This window comes from Eretmochelys imbricata, chromosome 4 (genome assembly GCF_965152235.1).
Source record: "Eretmochelys imbricata isolate rEreImb1 chromosome 4, rEreImb1.hap1, whole genome shotgun sequence".
Classification (NCBI taxonomy): Eukaryota; Metazoa; Chordata; order Testudines; family Cheloniidae; genus Eretmochelys; species Eretmochelys imbricata.
In genome coordinates this window covers 87,499,255-87,518,334 of record NC_135575.1, presented here as the reverse complement: position 1 = coordinate 87,518,334, position 19,080 = coordinate 87,499,255, and the positions used below count along the sequence as shown (strand labels likewise).

General features: G+C 41.7%; 1 protein-coding gene across 1 annotated transcript in view; it reads right to left on the bottom strand.

Annotated features, from left to right (window-relative positions):
• Positions 1-19,080, bottom strand: part of FGL1 (fibrinogen like 1) — a 64,358-nt gene that overhangs the window by 33,289 nt on the left and 11,989 nt on the right. The window contains exons 2-3 of the mRNA XM_077815576.1: positions 6,558-6,712; positions 390-465 (exon numbers count right to left, since the gene is read on the bottom strand). Of these exons, the coding sequence (XP_077671702.1) occupies positions 390-455 (66 nt within the window). The 5' untranslated portion in view covers positions 456-465; positions 6,558-6,712. The remainder of the gene's footprint in view (positions 1-389; positions 466-6,557; positions 6,713-19,080) is intronic.

Genomic DNA, 19,080 nt, shown 5'->3' with positions numbered 1-19,080 from the left:
CCCCCTTCATTTGATTTAATTTTCATTTGTTTCCACTCTTCTTTCTACCAGAACTAGAAACGGAAGTGCCAGAATGTAAGAATTTGAGAGACTGTTCTTGTGGTAGTTCTAGCCTGACCACAACAGGAATTACTGCCACAGAAGTCTGCTCCCACAAAGCTCAATCTCAGGAGATTTCCAGATCCAAGAAATCTGACTGATTTGGATGTTTGTTATATCGCCCAAACTTTTGGGTGCTTCTCCAAACAATCCTTCTGAACTTTTTGAAGTTAACCTATTGCTAGAGGAAAATTTAGACATAAGAATGATGTAACTTATTCTTGACCTCTCCTATACTGTTAGAAATAAACAAGGGCATTATAAATACGATTGGAATTAGTAAAACTTACCGAGTTACCAATGGCCGTTATTAAGCAATTTGCAAGGATGAAATTAAACAGTTTCAAAATCTTCATTCTCAGGAAACTGCAAAAGAAAGTAACAATAAAATCTGCATTAATTTAAATCTGTTTTATTTAGCCCTTTAAAATCCCCCAGGCACTATTTTCACTATATTTAAAATAAGTGGGGGGGAAATTATTTTGGTGGGGGCAGGGAAACTCATACTTTCTTTACCCATCATGAACAAGCCAAAAAAAACCCAAAAAAGACAGCACAAAATCATTCCCCCCCTTGCACGCCACTTTCAATAGATCACCAATATTCATTTGAATGAGTACTGAAAATATATTTTCATGCAAAGATAGTCAGAGGCTAGGAAATCACAAAATTGCAAAAATGCAAAACAAAAAAACCAAACAAAAACCTCATTCACTCCCATTGACTTTGGTACAAGCAGGCTTGGGATAATGTTGAGGCTGCACTGGTCCTTGAAAAAATATGGACAAGACAGACAATATAAAAGGTAGGACAAATTTGGCTCTCAATTACATTGACAGAACTGAAATGTGAATTTGGTCTGAATTAGAGAAGATGTCTTCTATGAAGCTCTCCTGTCAGCAGGATAGAATAGAACATAATCAGACCTCTGCCACAGAATTATTGTTAGAAATATGTAGAATAGAAACTGATATTCAACTTCCATACCACTGATGACAAGACATAGGATTGCCAACCCTCCAGGATTAGCCTGGAATCTCCAGGAATTAAAGATTAATCTTTACTTAAAGATTATGTCAGGTGATGAAACCTCCAAGAATAGGTCCAACCAAAACTGGCAACCCCAGACAAAAACTGCTTTTGAAAAAATTTTCTGGGAGTATGTTGTACTGTACAGTATATGACATTTTAAACTGCTTTACTTGAGTTGTAAACTCAATTAATTATTATTATTATTACAAGTATTACAATTATTATTATTATAGTATCATATCTCAAAAAAACCTTACATTAAAAAACATTGGCCTGCTAAACCCAGGGTTGAGAGTTCAATCCTTGTGGGGACCGTTTAGGGATCTGGGGCAGAAATTGGGGATTGGTCCTGCCTTGAGCAGGGGGTTGGACTAGATGACCTCCAGAGGTCCCTTCCAACCCTGAGATTCCATGATTCTATGAAAAGCTCTTATGACCATAGTGTCTCAGTGCCTCAACATTAATAAAATTAGCCTCACAACTTCCTGTTTGGTAGGGTAGTGTTATTGTCCTCACTTTAGAGATGGGGAACTAAGGGCTTGTCTACATGAGAAAGCTGTGTTGGTTTAACTTGAATTGGGTTTTTTAATTGATTTTGTTAAACTGGTGCAAACTGCTGTATAGACACTCATTTCAGTTTAAGAGTAGCTTATTTCAGTTTAACTTAAACCAATTCCTAACTGACTTTAACTAAACCAAAATAAGCCTGGTTTAAACTGGAATAAGAGTGTCCACAGAGCCTTTTGCACTAATTAAATTAGTTTGAAAAACAATTTCAATTAAACCAATGCAAGTTTGTGGTTAGACAAGGCCTAATATACAGAGAGATTAAGGTTCAATTTTAGCAAAGCACTTCAGTATGTGCGTGATAGAGAATAGCTTTTGTGGAAATTTCTACTCGGTTTATTTACACATGCATGTGCAATGCCAAAGGAACACTGGCAGATTGTTCTTTATATTGTGTAACAAAAAACAGTGTGCATATGTGATGTATCTTTTTTTAAACTCTTATAACTCAGCCAAATCAGATCTAATGTTCACGAGACCTCCGAAAAGCACATGTCCTAGAGGCTCTGGCCCTGCCAAATGTCATTTTTATCACCTTCATTTTGCAGATCTTTTGATTTTGTAGAAAAAATGCATTTTTCCCACCATGTAATTTACTATGCTTGAAAATGGCTCATCTGTTTTTGGTGAAATGTTCAGAACAGAAATCATTCTGGGACAGAGAGCAAATGTATCAAACTTCACCCCAAAATTTAAAACTTTGAGAAACCTGAAAATGACCCTTTAGAATGAAAAACCCTGGGCAATGTTAATGTAAGTGTTGCTATGTGCCACGGACTGAAATTTTTAAAGTTACCTAGGGGATATGGATACCAAATTCCCATTAGTTTTCATGGCAATTGAGCATCCAGTTCTCTTAGGGAAGATTTGAAAAAAAAATCACATTTTATATTAAGGTTACATTTAAAAAAATTATGAAGGGTTAATAAATGATTAATAGATGTTTTAATAATGGTTAATCAATTGTTAGAGTCTAACAAGCCAAGCCAAATAACCATGGCTTTAAACGTTCTATAAAACCTACCACGAATGTGCTGCTGACAGTCTCTAATGCTACTCATACCTGTAGTAGGTTTCCAATATCTATTGATCACTGACTAGCCCTTTATAAACTTTTTATAAATGTGTCTTATAAAGTATGATCTGAAAATCTCAGCCTTGACTATTTGTCATAAATTTTCTGAATCATAACTTTAAATTGTTTCCCATGCTGACCAGATATTATTATAGGCATTATATTATCTGAATATTTAATTTAAACGCAGAGGACCAAATTCTGCTCTTATTTACACCAGTGCAACCCTATTAATTTCAGTTTTAATGAAAGCAGAATTTGCAAAACCTGCCTGTCATTGAACTCTGATATTAATCTGGATTTCAAATACTTTGAACCATGACAAACCTGAGGCACTTTCACATATCTGTGTAGTCATTCTCTTGTTGCAGCTACTATAGTCTTGAAAGCAGCTGTTGCCACCTGTTACAATGATTTTCTTTCAGTCATGGGAGATGAGTGACCTAAGAGTACATCAGCTAGCTGGGCAACTTGCACATAACCTTTCGTTTCTAGCTTTGACTATCTCGGTCATACTACTTATTCTGCATACAGTTGTGATCAAGATATATTGTCTAGGACTTGAGGATTATATTTCTTTCATTTAATAATTCATGTTCATCTAGTATGCATAACTGCAGGCATTTATTTTCATCAACTGCACACTAATCTTCACAGTCCAACTGTTCCACAGAAAGTTCCCCAATCTGACGGGCTTGAATGGAGTGTTAATCCTTCCAGGATTGAACATCATTCTAACTAGAGTAACTTCATTGTTTAAAGGGAGTAGCAAACACACCTTAAATAGGTGTTGATGCAAAAGCAGACTTTACTCGTCAGAGTTCTTTTAGTCAGCCTATACCTCTTACCGTATGTTTGATCTATTGCATGTAAACTATAGATCAGGTGTAGGAGTTTAGAATTTGTGCAGCTGAGTTTGTATATTCTATTAAAATGAAGTAACCATTCTATTTAAAAGGTTGCTCATTTTAAATGAAGTCTCTCTCATGCAGAGGTGCACAAGGATTGGAGTTGGAAGTTCTCTGGAATACAACTTTGTCTATATCGGCTCTAGCACAGCCAAAAGACAGTTTCACTGATATGATATCCATAGGTGCCGACTCTGTGGGTGCTCCAGGGCTGGAGCACCCATGGGGAAAAATTAGTGGGTGAACCTACCGGCAGCCAAGCTCCCCACCCCGCCCCCACAGCCACACCTCCTCCTCCGCCTCCTCCCCTGAGTGTGCCACGTCTCCACTCCTCCCTCCCTCCCAGTGCTTGCCACTGCCAAACAGCTGTAGCAAGCTCTGGGAGGGAGCAGGGGGTGCGGGAACATGGTACGCTCAGGGGAGGAGGCGGGGAAGAGGTGGGGCCGGGGCGGGGATTTGGGGAAGGAGTCAAATAGGGGCAGGGAGGGGGCGGAGTTGGGGCAGGAGGGGGGCAGGGCAGGGGTGGAGTCGAGGTGGGGGTGGGGACAGAGGGCGGTAGAGCACTCACTGGTGCCAGAAGAAGTCGGTGCCTATGATGATATCTGGTATAAATTCACCTCTTTGGCTTAGCTTCCCTATATTTTATTTATTTCTTCATATTTCAAATACTTGTAAGGTAAATGGGACCACTTGTGAGGTTGCAGGTTGCAGAACTGGGCACTTAATGTATAGTACAACTCCTCCCATTGCACCTAATTAGACCTCCCTTCCAATATAACTTGCAGCAGGACCTTGTACTCCCACTGATTTTTATTAACAAAAAGTCATGGTTCAGGATTAGCTGAACCTTTGACCGCTCTGTCTCTCAGGTTGGAATCCTGTGATTCAGCCTACTTTTAGATTGGGTCTCCAGGTTACAGTACCCTGGTTTACCAACTTTGTTTCCTTAGCTAGCTCAACCAAGTTTGGCACCTGCCCGAAACTTCCCTTCAGGAGCAGTGATCTGTCTGAAAATACAAGTGGCAGACACCTTCTTCAAAACAAAGTATTATTTATTTATTCAGAGAAACATAACAATCAGAGAGAAAATGGACTGCAAGATAGACTGGAGAGTCTGTGGGGACTATTTCTGACTCCATGGTAAGATTGTTACAGTGATCCAGGAGTTCACATTAGTCACTGGCTTAGTGAAATCTAATTATAGAATATACCACTAGTCTGGGGTGTCCGCCCTATTTTGACAGTCTGCCCTGAGGTAGGCACTCACAGTCATGAGCCACTCCAGACAGACATCATGACAGTCTACATCCTCATGCTAATCTCTTTGCCTATTTAAACAATTACATTCATTTTACATAGTTACTTACAACTTAATCAGAAATCTCCTTACAAGGTAAAACAATTAATTAAGAAAGTCTCTCCCTACACTATGTCAATGATTATAAATAAACAAACATTCACATATTAAAGCAGCAAGCAAGCCTATTCATTCCAATAAAGCTGCCATATGAGTAAATAAATAGTCACAACACAGCTGAAATCAGTCACATGATTTTAGTGAACATTTTTCTGTTACTGACTTCAGTGACTCCAAAGAGATAATATGTGCTGAATAATTATAAAGATGACTTTCCCTCTAACACCAACATTTACCGGTAAAGAAAACAGAAATTGTACACATAGGAGCTCTTCCCCTGAAAAACCTTCAAGGTGGATAACAGATCTTACAGATTTGCTGTCATCAGTTTTCCACACACCATGAAAGGCCATAGGTGAAGATAAAAACCTAAAGAAAGTTCTTCTCATCTGAAGACACAAAATACTACCACTTGATCCAAAGGAGAATCATCTTTAGGTAAAGCAGTATTAAGGCTTATGAGATGTTCTGACATTCCATCCATAAAAGGACAGTGGTACCCATATAGTAGATAAGATATTATAGCGGGGAGGGGATGTGCATGGCTCTCTGAGAGATTTTAAATTATTTCACTGAAGAAAAAAAAGCCAGGTAGATGTATTTAAACTTTCTTCTACCATGCCATCCTTATGCATGGAATTTCCTCCCACTATTTATGCTCTAGTCAGACTTCCCCTCTGTTCAAATTCCTCCGAAAATTACTTATCCTTCAATGTTCTTCAATGGTAATCCACCAAATAGATATCAATACCATCAAAAAACACTACACTGCTAAAATATTGGACTCTCGATGTGTGATTTGGTTTTGGTTTTGCCTGCCTGAATTCTGTAGATTGCAAGCTGTGTGGAGTTTGCACTGTGTCATCTGTATTTGTACAGTGCCAAGAACATCAATGGCGCTAAATAAATAAAATAAAATAATAATAATAATAGGCAAGAACCTTTGCAGTGAAGTGAAATCTCCTGCTGAAAATGTAAATTGGTCAGTATATGACCTGCAGGGAAATATTTTTCTCCTTGCATTCTTAAGAATTATTAAAAGCTAAACCATTCTCATGAACAAGTATTCATTACCTCATTATTCAAGCAGTGCACTGTTTTACATTGGGTAATATCATCTACAGAAATGCACCCACTTTTTCTGCAACGCTGTCAATGATTTTAACCCATTTTAAGGCCCAAAAACAGTCTTGCCATAGTTCATACATTAATGTATTAAAATATATTTAGGACTACAGATCTTAGTTTAGAGTTTATTGAATAACATAACTAAATGTTTTAGCAAAACATCTATATCCACCCTTAACACAGTCACACCATTAGAGATCATTAAAACAATATGTTATTAGTTCAAAAACATGTCCATTTTTACTCAGCATTGTAGAAAGCACCCCAAATCCCTGCTTACACCCTCAAGCCCACCTACCATCTTTACCTTTACTCTCCAGACATAACTTACAATTGTTAAATCTTCCTCGCTGATGCAAAGAATTCCACAGCCTTTCTGTGAGCGAGATTGTTTTTGCTATTAAATTCTGTAGAGTTGAGACTTAGGTCTGCTATGAGTCAGCGGGCAGGAATGTTACTGAGGAGTTGCAGTGATCAAGACTGTAACTAAATCGGAACACAGGAGAGAGAAGACTATAATATAGTGCATAATATACAAATTGAAAAATAAATTAATAAAAAAAGAAAGGAAGAAAGATCTATGGTCTTTCTATGGCCCTGATCCAGGAAAGCATTCCTCATCAGGATAGCACTTCAGCACATGCTTAACATTAAGCGCATGCCTAAGTGCTTTCCTGAATCAGGGCCTAAATTTGTTAGGCTTCAGAAACACACAAGCATGTAAGATTAATTTAGAACTGTGTAATAGATAATACATTGTAGAGCTGGGAAAGTAAGGAATGTCTGCAAAAACACACAAACAAAGTAATGTAGAGAGCCAAAGGGGCTAGAGGCAGAGAATTATGGTTGACTATGATGGACAAGGACATTCTAACTATGATGGACAAACACAGGGAACATTTATTATTGTTTTAGTGACATCTTATAGGCACATGAGCCTTCGGACTTTGTTGGGATATAGTCATACTACTATGGGCTAATTTAGAGCTGGACAGAGATACATTTTCCATGTATGTTTGTTCAAACAAAAAAATTGAATTTGTTTTGACTGTTGGCACTTCACTTGTGTTGGTTTTCCAAGAACAGCCCAGCAAATGAGTGTACTGGTAGGCATGCTTCTGGAAAGAGTGAACTTTATAAGAAATATTAAGGAATATTCAAGGAAAGCAATTTTGGACAATTTTGAAAGTGAGTTTTTGCACTGGCAATCTAATTTTAAGAATAATACTTATCCACTCAGGGAAGAGAAATCATACTATGTAAGCCATAGGTTCAATTAAAACTAAACAACACAGCTCTAATTTTGCATTGCAAATGTTAAATACCTACAACAAAATGCTCACGAATGACCTAGATAATGAATCATTGCGAGAAGATATTCTGCAAGTCATTTTAAATAGCAGATAAAGTTGAGAAAATCATGATCTACAAGAATCTACACAGAAAGAAGACATCTATTATTAGAAGGACTTTTTTACCTAGCAGCCGAAAGAAAGCATAAAAAGATCCGATGGCTCAAAGCTGTAGCTAGAAAACTTCAGACTGGAAATAACGCACACAATTTTTAATTCAGAGTAATTAATCATTAAAACAGTTTACCAAGGGAGCCGCCATCACTTGAAGTCTTTAAATTAAAATTGTATGTCTTTCTAAAAGATATACTGTGGTTCCACCGCAAGTTATGGGGCTCAATGTAGAATTTACTGGGTGAAATTCAATCATCTGTATTATGCAGGAGGTCGGGCTAGATGACTATCATCACAGGGGTGCCATGAGGATATTTACGCCCAGTATTGTGAGGTGCTTAGATACTATGGAAATGGGAGACATATAAGCACCGGAGGAAAAGTGAACAAAATGATCCCTTCTTATCTTGAGATAAGGTTAGGGCCCAGAGCCTCAAAGGCATGTAGGTGCCTAATTCCCTTGGATGGGAGTTAGGCCCCTAAATATCTTTGAGGATCCAGGCCTAGACTCTCAACTATTGTAAATTGGCTAAACTCCATTGACTTCAGTGGGGCTATGTCAGTTTACCCAGCTAATGACCTGGCCACCCAAGTCTATGAATAAGTTGCTCTTGGACAACTTGCAACCAGACGTGAGGGAAAAGTCATCAAACACCATGAATTACTCACTCATCTCTCAGCTAATTTCTTAAAAACAATTATAAAAATTATATCGCTGTTGCTCACTTCTATGCTAGACCTCGTAAAACTTTAAACTTCCCATGTGCATGGTGACATCAGTCAGTCCATGCTGTGAATTGACAGTCAACTTCAAGGGCAATAGAACTTTAAAAAGCCACCTACTTTCTTACATTGATGTTTAAAAGAAATTACTTCAGTCAAAGAAAGTGGAGGGTCTTTCTTCATGTTATGAGCCTTTTTAGCTGTGCTGCTGCTGCTGCAGTCTTTTATCTGGCACAATTTCAAGAGCTTGTAAAATCAGTACATCCAAGATAATGTGTTCATAAAGTCAGCCCTTTGTCACTCAAACTCAAAAGAGTCTGCAAACAGACAAGAATTTGTGTGGTATGCTGAGTTGTTAAGAGGTTGTTTTTTTTTTCTTTTCTTCCTGATAAGCTATAATGCAAGTGTTAAGCGCCATTTATAAGAAGTGGAGCTTCATCTTTTCATATGTGGCTGACTCTTAGCCTGGAAAGTTTCAAATCAACTTCAGCTGTCATGTAAAAACACAGAAGGGTCAAAGATTGTACAACCATGAAATTGTAGCTCTGTACATGCCAAAATTTACTTTCACTCCATCTGTTATGAATTAATTTGTTTACACGATTCATGGCTTTTTTTTTTTTTTGGTTTGTGGAATGTCCAGAATAAATAGAAAACATGTAATAGACTTGATTCTAAAGTCGGTAAAAACCACATTTTAAATTGTGTCCCAAGAAAGTACAGTATTATATATCCAGCAAGAGGATATTCAAATAGTCTTATACACATATGCTGATCCAGTAACAAAAATGCCTTTATAAGAAGTTGCTAGAATTTTTGGTAGTTTAGCCAAGATTATATTTTTAATTTATTTTTTACTATGGATGCTGAAAATCTGATTAATCAAATCAAAAATCCTAAATACTTTTGTACTCTCTGATTCATGTATTTTTCAGTAATTCACACCATTAATGATTTGTTGCTTCTATCACTTTTATGTAGTAATCATAGCTTGAAAAATGTAATTTATTTACAACTGATACAAAACATAATTGAAATCAGAGATAGCCAGCCTCAGCTTTGTAATTTTTTCCTATTAACTTAAAATCATTATGAGTCCAATTTTAAAAAGCAGCCTTTAAGGTTTGCGTGTATAAACTAGACTAGAGAATGACTGAAAAATTAGCCTTCCATGTTTAAAACCTGCTTAGATCATTATCACAACAATGAAGCTGCCAGTTACCAGAATAATATTGTATTTCAACATCATAAATGTGTTTCGTGAATAAAAGCACATCTATGCCTTGAGTGTGTGCATAGTTGATAGACATGTTAAAAGGCACAGTCTCACTTTTACACAAGACAGACGAAATTCAGCCCTAATGTAAGTGGGTACATGTGACGGGTTTGATTACAGAGACTCCCTTGAGGCTGTCACCTGATGTGCTGGAATTACCTCTGAGCCTGTTTTCCACTGCCAGCTTGGGACTCCAGAACCCTGCCATGTTGAGCCAGATATCCTAGTCTGCTGCAACACAGACCCAGGTCTGGTCCATGCCCTCAAAGCTGCTGACTTTAACCAAAAACTGCTCAGCAAGTCACCTATCTCCAGCACCCAGACACCAAGCTCCCAATGGGATCCAAACCCCAAATAAATCTGTTTTACTCTGTATAAAGCTTATACAGGGTAAACTCATAAATTGTCCGCCCTCTATAACACCAATAGAGAGATATGCTCAGCTTGTTTGCTCCCCCAGGTATTAATCACTTACTCTGGGTTAATTAATAAACAAAAGTGATTTTATTAAGTATAAAAAGCAGGATTTAAGTGGTTTCAAGTAATAACCAACAGAACAAAGTAAGTTACCAAGCAAAATAAAACAAAATATGCAAGTCTAAGCCTAATACATTTAAGAAACTGAATACAGGTAAATCTCACCCTCAGAGATGTTCCAATAAGCTTCTTTCACAGACTAGACTCCTTCTTAGTCTGGGCCCATGTCTTTCCCCAGTACAGTTCTTGTTAGTGCCAACTCAGGTGGTAACTAGGGGATTTCTCATGACTGGCAGCCCCCTTTGTTCTGTTCCACCCCCTTTTATAGCTTTGGCACAAGGCGGGAATCTTTTGTCTCTCTGGGTCCCCGCCCCACATAGGAAGACTTACAAGTAAACAGAGCCATTTACAACCAATTTTCCTGGTCAATGAGAGCCATCAAGATTCTAAACCACCATTAATGGCCCACACTTTGCATAATTACAATAGAATGTTAGAGTAATACTTCATATTTCTAGCTTCAGATACAAGAATGATACATTCATACAAAGAGGATGAACACACTCAGTAGATTATAAGCTTTGTAATGATACCTTACAAGATACCTTTTCATGAAGCATATTCCAGTTACATCATATTCACACTTATAAACATATTTCCATTAAACATGTGGAGTGTAACATCACAGTACAACTCTACTGACTTCAACAAAATTGCTGTAGCTCAGTGATTCTCAGACTTACTTGATTGGGCTCCCTTTCTTTGTGTCTGTAGTCATTTACGCCACCCTCTCCAAGTACATATCCCGCTGCCCAGCTCTGAAGGCAGAGCAGAGAGCAGCAGCTGCTGGCTGGGCACTCAGCTCTGAAGGCAGCGCTGTGCCAGGAGCAGCACAGAAGGAAGGGTTGAGCCCCATTGTCACCCTTCCTTCTGTGCTGCTGCTGACACCCTGGGGCTTACAGCCGGAGCCCCACTGCCTCCAGATGAGGGATTGGGGAATGGGGGAAGGAGAGCCTCAGCTCAGACTGTCTCCTGGTGAGGGATTTGCAGGGGAGGGATAGCTCAGTGGTTTGAGCATTGGCCTGCTAAACCCAGGGTTATAAGTTCAATCCTTCAGGGGGCCATTTAGGGATCTGGGGCAAAAATTGGGGATTGGTCCTGCTTTAAGCAGGGGGTTGGACTAGATGACGTCCTGAGGTCCCTTCCAACCCTGATATTCTATGATTGAAGGAGGGAAGGAGAGCCCAAGTCTGGGCTGCCTCACAGTGAGACAGTGGGGTTGGGTGGGAAGGAGAGACCGTGCTTGGGTGGCAGGACTCCAGCTGTCAGCCCTGGCCTGGCTGGGCTCTGGCTGTCCCCTTCATTCCCACTTCCCAGGTATTTACGGCTCTTCTGCACGAGCCCTAGCCACCCAGGGCTGATAGCCAGAGCTCTTCAAAAAAAAAAAAAAGCACACTGCTCGTGCCTCCCTTGGGAGGCTTGCCCCATAGTTTGAGAACCACTGCTCTAGCTCGTACAAGGGCTCACTTTGAGTCATCATATATAATATGCCGCCATGTCATTCCACAGTTAGAGTGATTGGAAACTCAGAGTCCTTTATATGTGACCAAAAATACCCAACAATTAGATTGTTAGTAAAAACACAGAGATAATTTTTAAACAGCTAAATAAAGTTAGTAACTGTTTATACTCCATATGGTATTTTGGAGTCATATTTATGAAAAACAGCATACTTTGAAAAAACATATTTTTTTTCTTTTGGGGCTGGTCTACTCTTAATTACCCTTTAGTTAAGTGGGAGTTGTTCCCTTTTGTCGAGATTTTGAAACTGATTTACATACAAGGGGGTTGCAGCAATTTAACTAAATCAGCTACAAAACAAAATAAGCTACTTCTGTGTAAGGCACTCTTGCTGGTGCACAAAGAGTGTGTAGACTAGTGCTCATTCCTGCTGAACTGAAAGTGAAATGCAAAATGGCTTCAAAGCCTATAGAAACAAATAATGGGCCAAATTCAAAAGTGTTTTAAGTTATGTCAGTATGTGGGTGCAAATTCATATGAGGAGGTGGAAGGGTGGTGGCTGTATCAGGAAAAAACAAACAGGATTGTGTAAAAAGATATAACATAAAGCACTTGGCCCCCCCCCCCCCCAGTTCTGTCTTACTGCCATTGCATGCCTGCCCCTCCATCCCTGCAGTTTGGAGTTTATACTTATTTAGTGACATATTCACTTACTCAACAGCGTGGAAGTTAACCCATCATTTACCTCACCATTAAATCTGGCCCATACTCTTTGTTAAGTTAAATGGTGGCAACACTAAAAAAACTTGTATGTTACATATCTTCCTTGAGATCAAATCTATACTTCTTACAACTGAATACTGGCTTCCTTGGGTAGAATTCTTTCAGAAATGGAATCAGTTCTTTCCCCCTCAATTTAATATAGGGCTACCCCCTTTAGCCAATACTCAGGAAGTTGCAAGTTGTTTCCATTAGGAGGACAAATTGATGATGGAGTCAGGTATTATTTACCAAGAATGTACATAAAGTCCTGTTTTCCTCAACATGGTAGGAATGAAACATCCAGTTTTTGCTCATACTTCCACGTCTCTTCTTAGTCAGAACTTTAACAAAAAGCTCTCTTAGCTTTTTCTTAGGGTCATGCTACAAGTACTTCTCTGGCTGTCTCTGGGGTTTCCTTGCTCCCTTCACTGGATGGTTCCAGGGTGTTACTGCCCCTTCTCTCTCCCTCATGCGCACAGCTCTATCAAACTGTATGCAGCTCCCACATGTTTGTATTCAGACCTCAAGGAAAACCACTCAGACTGTATGGCTCAACACCTATTCCAGCCTCGCACATGGTCTGTGTTTTAGCCAGTGGCTCCTATTGTTTCAGATGTCTATTCCATAAAGGAGCTTAATTGCTTTTTGCATTTATTCTGAATGAAAGGCAGCTGTTACATCTATCACTTTCAATGAGAATTAATCAAACCCCAGTGCCAACAGGTTATAATAGTGTCCCCAGGCAGTACCATAATGGGAACCACACTTAGAACTGGCTCTCTGCTTTTTCCTACCCCTATTATTGTAGTCTGGGACATGTATATGCCTCTCCAGTTGAAAGTGGAGGCAAGCAGGAATGTTGACTAGCTCCAACTGTGCTACTTACCTCCTGTCATAAATATAAGGGGAAGGGTAAACACCTTTGAAATTCCTCCTGGCCAGGGGAAAGCTCCTCTCACCTGTAAAGGGTTAAGAAGCTAAAGGTAACCTCGCTGGCACCTGACCAAAATGACCAATGAGGAGACAAGATACTTTCAAAAGCTGGGAGGAGGGAGAGAAACAAAGGGTCTGGGTCTGTCTGCATGCTGCTTTTGCCAGGGACAGACCAGGAATGGAGTCTTAGAACTTTTAGTAAGTAATCTAGCTAGGTATGTGTTAGATTATGATTTCTTTAAATGGCTGAGAAAAGAATTGTGCTGAATAGAATAACTATTTCTGTCTGTGTACCTTTTTTTGTAACTTAAGGTTTTGCCTAGAGGGGTTCTCTATGTTTTCTAATCTAATTACCCTGTAAGATATCTACCATCCTGATTTTACAGGGGGGATTTCTTCATTTCTATTTACTTCTATTTTCTATTAAAAGTCTTCTTGTAAAAAACTGAATGTTTTTTCATTGTTCTCAGATCCAAGGGTTTGGGTCTGTGGTCACCTATGCAAATTGGTGAGGCTTTTTATCCAACATTTCCCAGGAAAGGGGGGGTGCAAGTGTTGGGAGGATTGTTCATTGTTCTTAAGATCCAAGGGTCTGGGTCTGTAGTCACCTAGGTAAATTGGTGAGGCTTTTTACCAAACCTTGTCCAGGAAGTGGGGTGCAGGGTTTTGGGAAGTATTTTGGGGGGAAAGACGCGTCCAAACAGCTCTTCCCCAGTAACCAGTATTAGTTTGGTGGTGGTAGCGGCCATTCCAAGGACCACGGGGGGAATACTTTGTACCTTGGGGAAGTTTTGACCTAAGCTGGTAAAGATAAGCTTAGGAGGTTTTTCATGCAGGTCCCCACATCTGTACCCTAGAGTTCAGAGTGGGGGAGGAACCTTGACATGGTGGCATAGTGGTGGGATTAACCTGAAATCATTTTGAGATCCAGTTGAGATTTTTTGAACTAGAAATACAGATTTTAAAAAGGAATTTTTTTTTCCTGTGGCTTTGAAGCAGCTTTGAAACTGAAAGCATCTTGGGTTTTCCCTGCTTTGTGGCCAAGCAGAGACAAAAGGGGATTATCTTGTGAATTGCAGGTTTTCTTTGCCTGGAGGCAGGGTACTTAACTCCTGCAGGGAAATTCACAGTCTTCCAACCCAGAGGTTTTTTTTTCTTTTCTTCCTAAAAGTAAATAAGGGGTGTGTGTTCTACCCATTTGCTTTTTCTTTGGGCTGGGTAAGCAGGTTTCCAAGTAGTTGAAGGTTTTTTGCTTTAAGTTGGGCCCAGAGCAGAGACAAGGGAATTGTCTTTTTCTGTAGGCTGACAATCACTATCAGAGAATAGGTATTCTATTCCAGCACAGCAAAATTTTACAGCCAAGTTTTGTTTGTTTATTTCTAAACCTCGGGTGTAAAGTTAGTTAAAAACAGAGAGGTTAGAATGACCAAATCCTCAGCTCGACTACAGCTGGAATTAGCCAAATTTCAGGCTGAGGAAAGACAAAGGGAACATGAAAGACAGATAGAACTCATGCGGCTGAAGAAGGAACAAGAAAGGGAGGCAGAACAACACCAAGCGGCTGCTCACAGGAGAGCTATGGAAGCGAGGGACAAAGAACTGGAGGAGAAGGAAAAAGAGAGGAAGTATGTGGAGGAGATGGAGAAGATAAAGGCTCAGCAGAATATCCCAACAAACCCTAGTAATCCTTCTCCAAGTACCACTTCCCATCCCAGAAAGTTCCCCACCTACAAGGCAGGCGATGATACTGAGGCCTTCCTAGAAAACTTCGAAAGGGCCTGCCTTGGATACAACCTCTCTACTGACCAGTACATGGTAGAGCTGAGGCCGCAGCTCAGTGGACCCTTAGCTGAGGTGGCAGCTGAAATGCCTAAAGAACACATGAACAAGTATGAACTGTTTAAATCCAAGGCGAGAGTCAGAATGGGGATAACACCCGAGCAGTCTCGTCGGAGGTTCAGAGCCCTAAGGTGGAAACCAGACATGTCATTTACCCGACATGCCTACCACATTGTGAAACATTGGGATGCCTGGATATCAGGAGCAAGTGTTGAATCTCCAGTAAATTTGCCCTTCCTAATGCAAATGGAACAATTCTTAGAGGGTGTTCCTGAGGAAATAGAAAGATACATCCTAGATGGGAAACCCAAAACTGTAATCGAGGCAGGAGAGATTGGAGCCAGATGGGTGGAGGTGGCAGAGAAGAAGAAAACTGGTCGCAGTTGGAGCGGAGACCAGAAGGGACCACCCCAGACCACACCCTATTACCGGGGGCCGCCCAAAGCCCCACCTACCTCCCAAAGAACCCTCCAGACCCCTTATCGTCCTGCCACCCCGTTCTCCAGCAACCCTCCTCGCCCCAGTGACCCGTCAGCTGGACGATGTTTTAAATGTAACGAGCTGGGGCATGTAAAGGCCAACTGCCCCAAGAACCCCAACAGATTACAGTTCATTGCACCGGAATCACACCAGAGGTCCACAGGCCCAGATACTTCCCAGATACCCTTGGAGCGGAGGGAAACTGTGAGTGTGGGCGGGAAGAAGGTCACCGCGTGGAGGGACACCGGAGCACAAGTGTCAGCTATCCATGCTTCCTTAGTGGACCCCAATTTAATCAACCCAGAGATCCAAGTGACGATTCAACCCTTCAAGTCCAACTCTTTCAATTTGCCTACAGCCAAGTTGCCTGTCCAGTACAAGGGCTGGTCAGGAATGTGGACTTTTGCAGTCTATGATGATTATCCCATTCCCATGCTGTTGGGGGAAGACTTGGCCAATCATGTGAAGCAGGCCAAGAGGGTGGGAACGGTCACCCGCAGCCAGGCTAAACAAGCCGTGAGGCCTAGCTCTGTTCCGGAAACTGCTATCAGGACCCAGTCAGAGGTGATGGACCTGGACCTTAGGCCAATGTCTGCAACAGCAGTAGTGGATCCAGTCCCAGAGACCCAGACGGAACCAGTCCCAGAACCGGAACCAGCCGAACAACCAACACCAGACCCTGTGTCAGCACTGAATCCAGTACTTGCAACCTCAACACCAGAGGGCCCCACTGAACCTGAACTGGCAGCAGCCGATAACCCTACACAAGAGGCTCAGCCGGAGCCTGAATCCCAACATAGTGCACCAGCGGAGAGCAGTTCACAGTCAACAGAAACAGCTCCATCCCCTATATCGCTTCCAGAGGGACCAAGCCTAGGTCCACAATCCAATGAGGAACTGATGTCCCCAGCATCAAGGGAACAGTTCCAGACCGAACAGGAAGCAGATGAAAGCCTCCAGAGAGCTTGGACGGCGGCACGGAGCAACCCACCGCCTCTCAGCTCTTCTAATCGATCCAGGTTTGTTGTAGAAAGAGGACTTTTATACAAGGAAACTCTTTCTGGTGGACACCAGGAAGACTGGCATCCTCAGAGACAGTTGGTAGTTCCAACTAAATACCGGGCCAAGCTCTTGAGCTTAGCCCACGATCACCCTAGTGGCCATGCTGGGGTGAACAGGACCAAAGACCGTTTGGGGGGGTCATTCCACTGGGAGGGAATGGGCAAGGATGTTTCTACCTATGTCCAGTCTTGTGAGGTGTGCCAAAGAGTGGGAAAACCCCAAGACCAGGTCAAAGCCCCTCTACAACCACTCCCCATCATTGAAGTTCCATTTCAGCGAGTAGCTGTGGATATTCTGGGTCCTTTTCCGAAAAAGACAGCCAGAGGAAAGCAGTACATACTGACTTTCATGGATTTTGCCACCCGATGGCCGGAAGCAGTAGCTCTAAGCAACACCAGGGCTAAAAGTGTATGCCAGGCACTAGCAGACATTTTTGCCAGGGTAGGTTGGCCCTCCGACATCCTCACAGATGCAGGGACTAATTTCCTGGCAGGAACTATGAAAAACCTTTGGGAAGCTCATGGGGTAAATCACTTGGTTGCCACTCCTTACCACCATCAAACAAATGGCATGGTGGAGAAGTTTAATGGAACTTTGGGGGCCATGATACGTAAATTCGTAAATGAGCACTCCAATGATTGGGACCTAGTGTTGCAGCAGTTGCTCTTTGCCTACAGAGCTGTACCACATCCCAGTTTAGGGTTTTCCCCATTTGAACTTGTATATGGCCGTGAGGTTAAGGGGCCATTGCAGTTGGTGAAGCAGCAATGGGAGGGATTTACACCTTCTCCAGGAACTAACATTCTGGACTTTGTAACCAACCTACAAAACACCCTCCGAACCTCTTTAGCCCTTGCTAAAGAAAACTTACAGGATGCTCAAAAAGAGCAAAAAGCCTGGTATGATAAACATGCCAGAGAGCGTTCCTTCAAAGTAGGAGACCAGGTCATGGTCTTAAGGGCGCTCCAGGCCCATAAAATGGAAGCATCGTGGGAAGGGCCATTCACGGTCCAGGAGCGCCTGGGAGCTGTTAATTATCTCATAGCATTCCCCACCTCCAACCGAAAGCCTAAGGTGTACCATATTAATTCTCTAAAGCCCTTTTATTCCAGAGAATTAAAGGTTTGTCAGTTTACAGCCCAGGGAGAAGATGATGCTGAGTGGCCTGAAGGTGTCTACTACGAAGGGAAATGTGCTGGTGGTGTGGAAGAGGTGAACCTCTCCATGACCCTTGGGCGTATGCAGCGACAGCAGATCCAGGAGCTGTGCACTAGCTACGCGCCAACGTTCTCAGCCACCCCAGGACTGACTGAACGGGCATACCACTCCATTGACACAGGTAATGCTCACCCAATTAGGGTCCAACCTTACCGGGTGTCTCCTCAAGCTAAAACTGCTATAGAACGGGAGATCCAGGATATGTTACAGATGGGTGTAATCCGCCCCTCTGAAAGTGCATGGGCATCTCCAGTGGTTCTAGTTCCCAAACCAGATGGGGAAATACGTTTTTGCGTGGACTACCGTAAGCTAAATGCTGTAACTCGCCCAGACAACTATCCAATGCCACGCACAGATGAACTGTTAGAGAAACTGGGACGGGCCCAGTTCATCTCTACCTTGGACTTAACAAAGGGGTACTGGCAGGTACCGCTAGATGAATCTGCCAAGGAAAGGTCAGCCTTCATCACACATCTCGGGCTGTATGAATTTAATGTACTCCCTTTCGGGCTGCGAAATGCACCCGCCACTTTCCAAAGACTTGTAGATGGTCTCCTAGCGGGATTAGGAGAATATGCAGTCACCTACCTTGATGATGTGGCCATATTTTCGGATTCCTGGGCAGACCACCTGGAACATCTACAAAAAGTCCTTGAGCGCATAAGGGAGGCAGGACTAACTGTTAAGGCTAAGAAGTGTCAAATAGGCCTAAACAGAGTGACTTACCTTGGACACCAGGTGGGTCAAGGAACTATCAGCCCCCTACAGGCCAAAGTGGATGCTATCCAAAAGTGGCCTGTCCCAAAGTCAAAGAAACAGGTTCAATCCTTCTTAGGCTTGGCTGGTTATTACAGACGATTTGTACCGCACTACAGCCAAATCGCTGCCCCACTGACAGACCTAACCAAAAAGAAACAGCCAAATGCTGTTCAGTGGACCGGAAAGTGTCAGAAGGCCTTTAACAAGCTTAAAGCGACACTCATGTCTGACCCTGTACTAAGGGCCCCAGACTTTGACAAACCGTTCCTAGTAACCACAGATGCATCCGAGCGTGGTGTGGGAGCAGTTTTAATGCAGAAAGGACCTGATCAAGAATT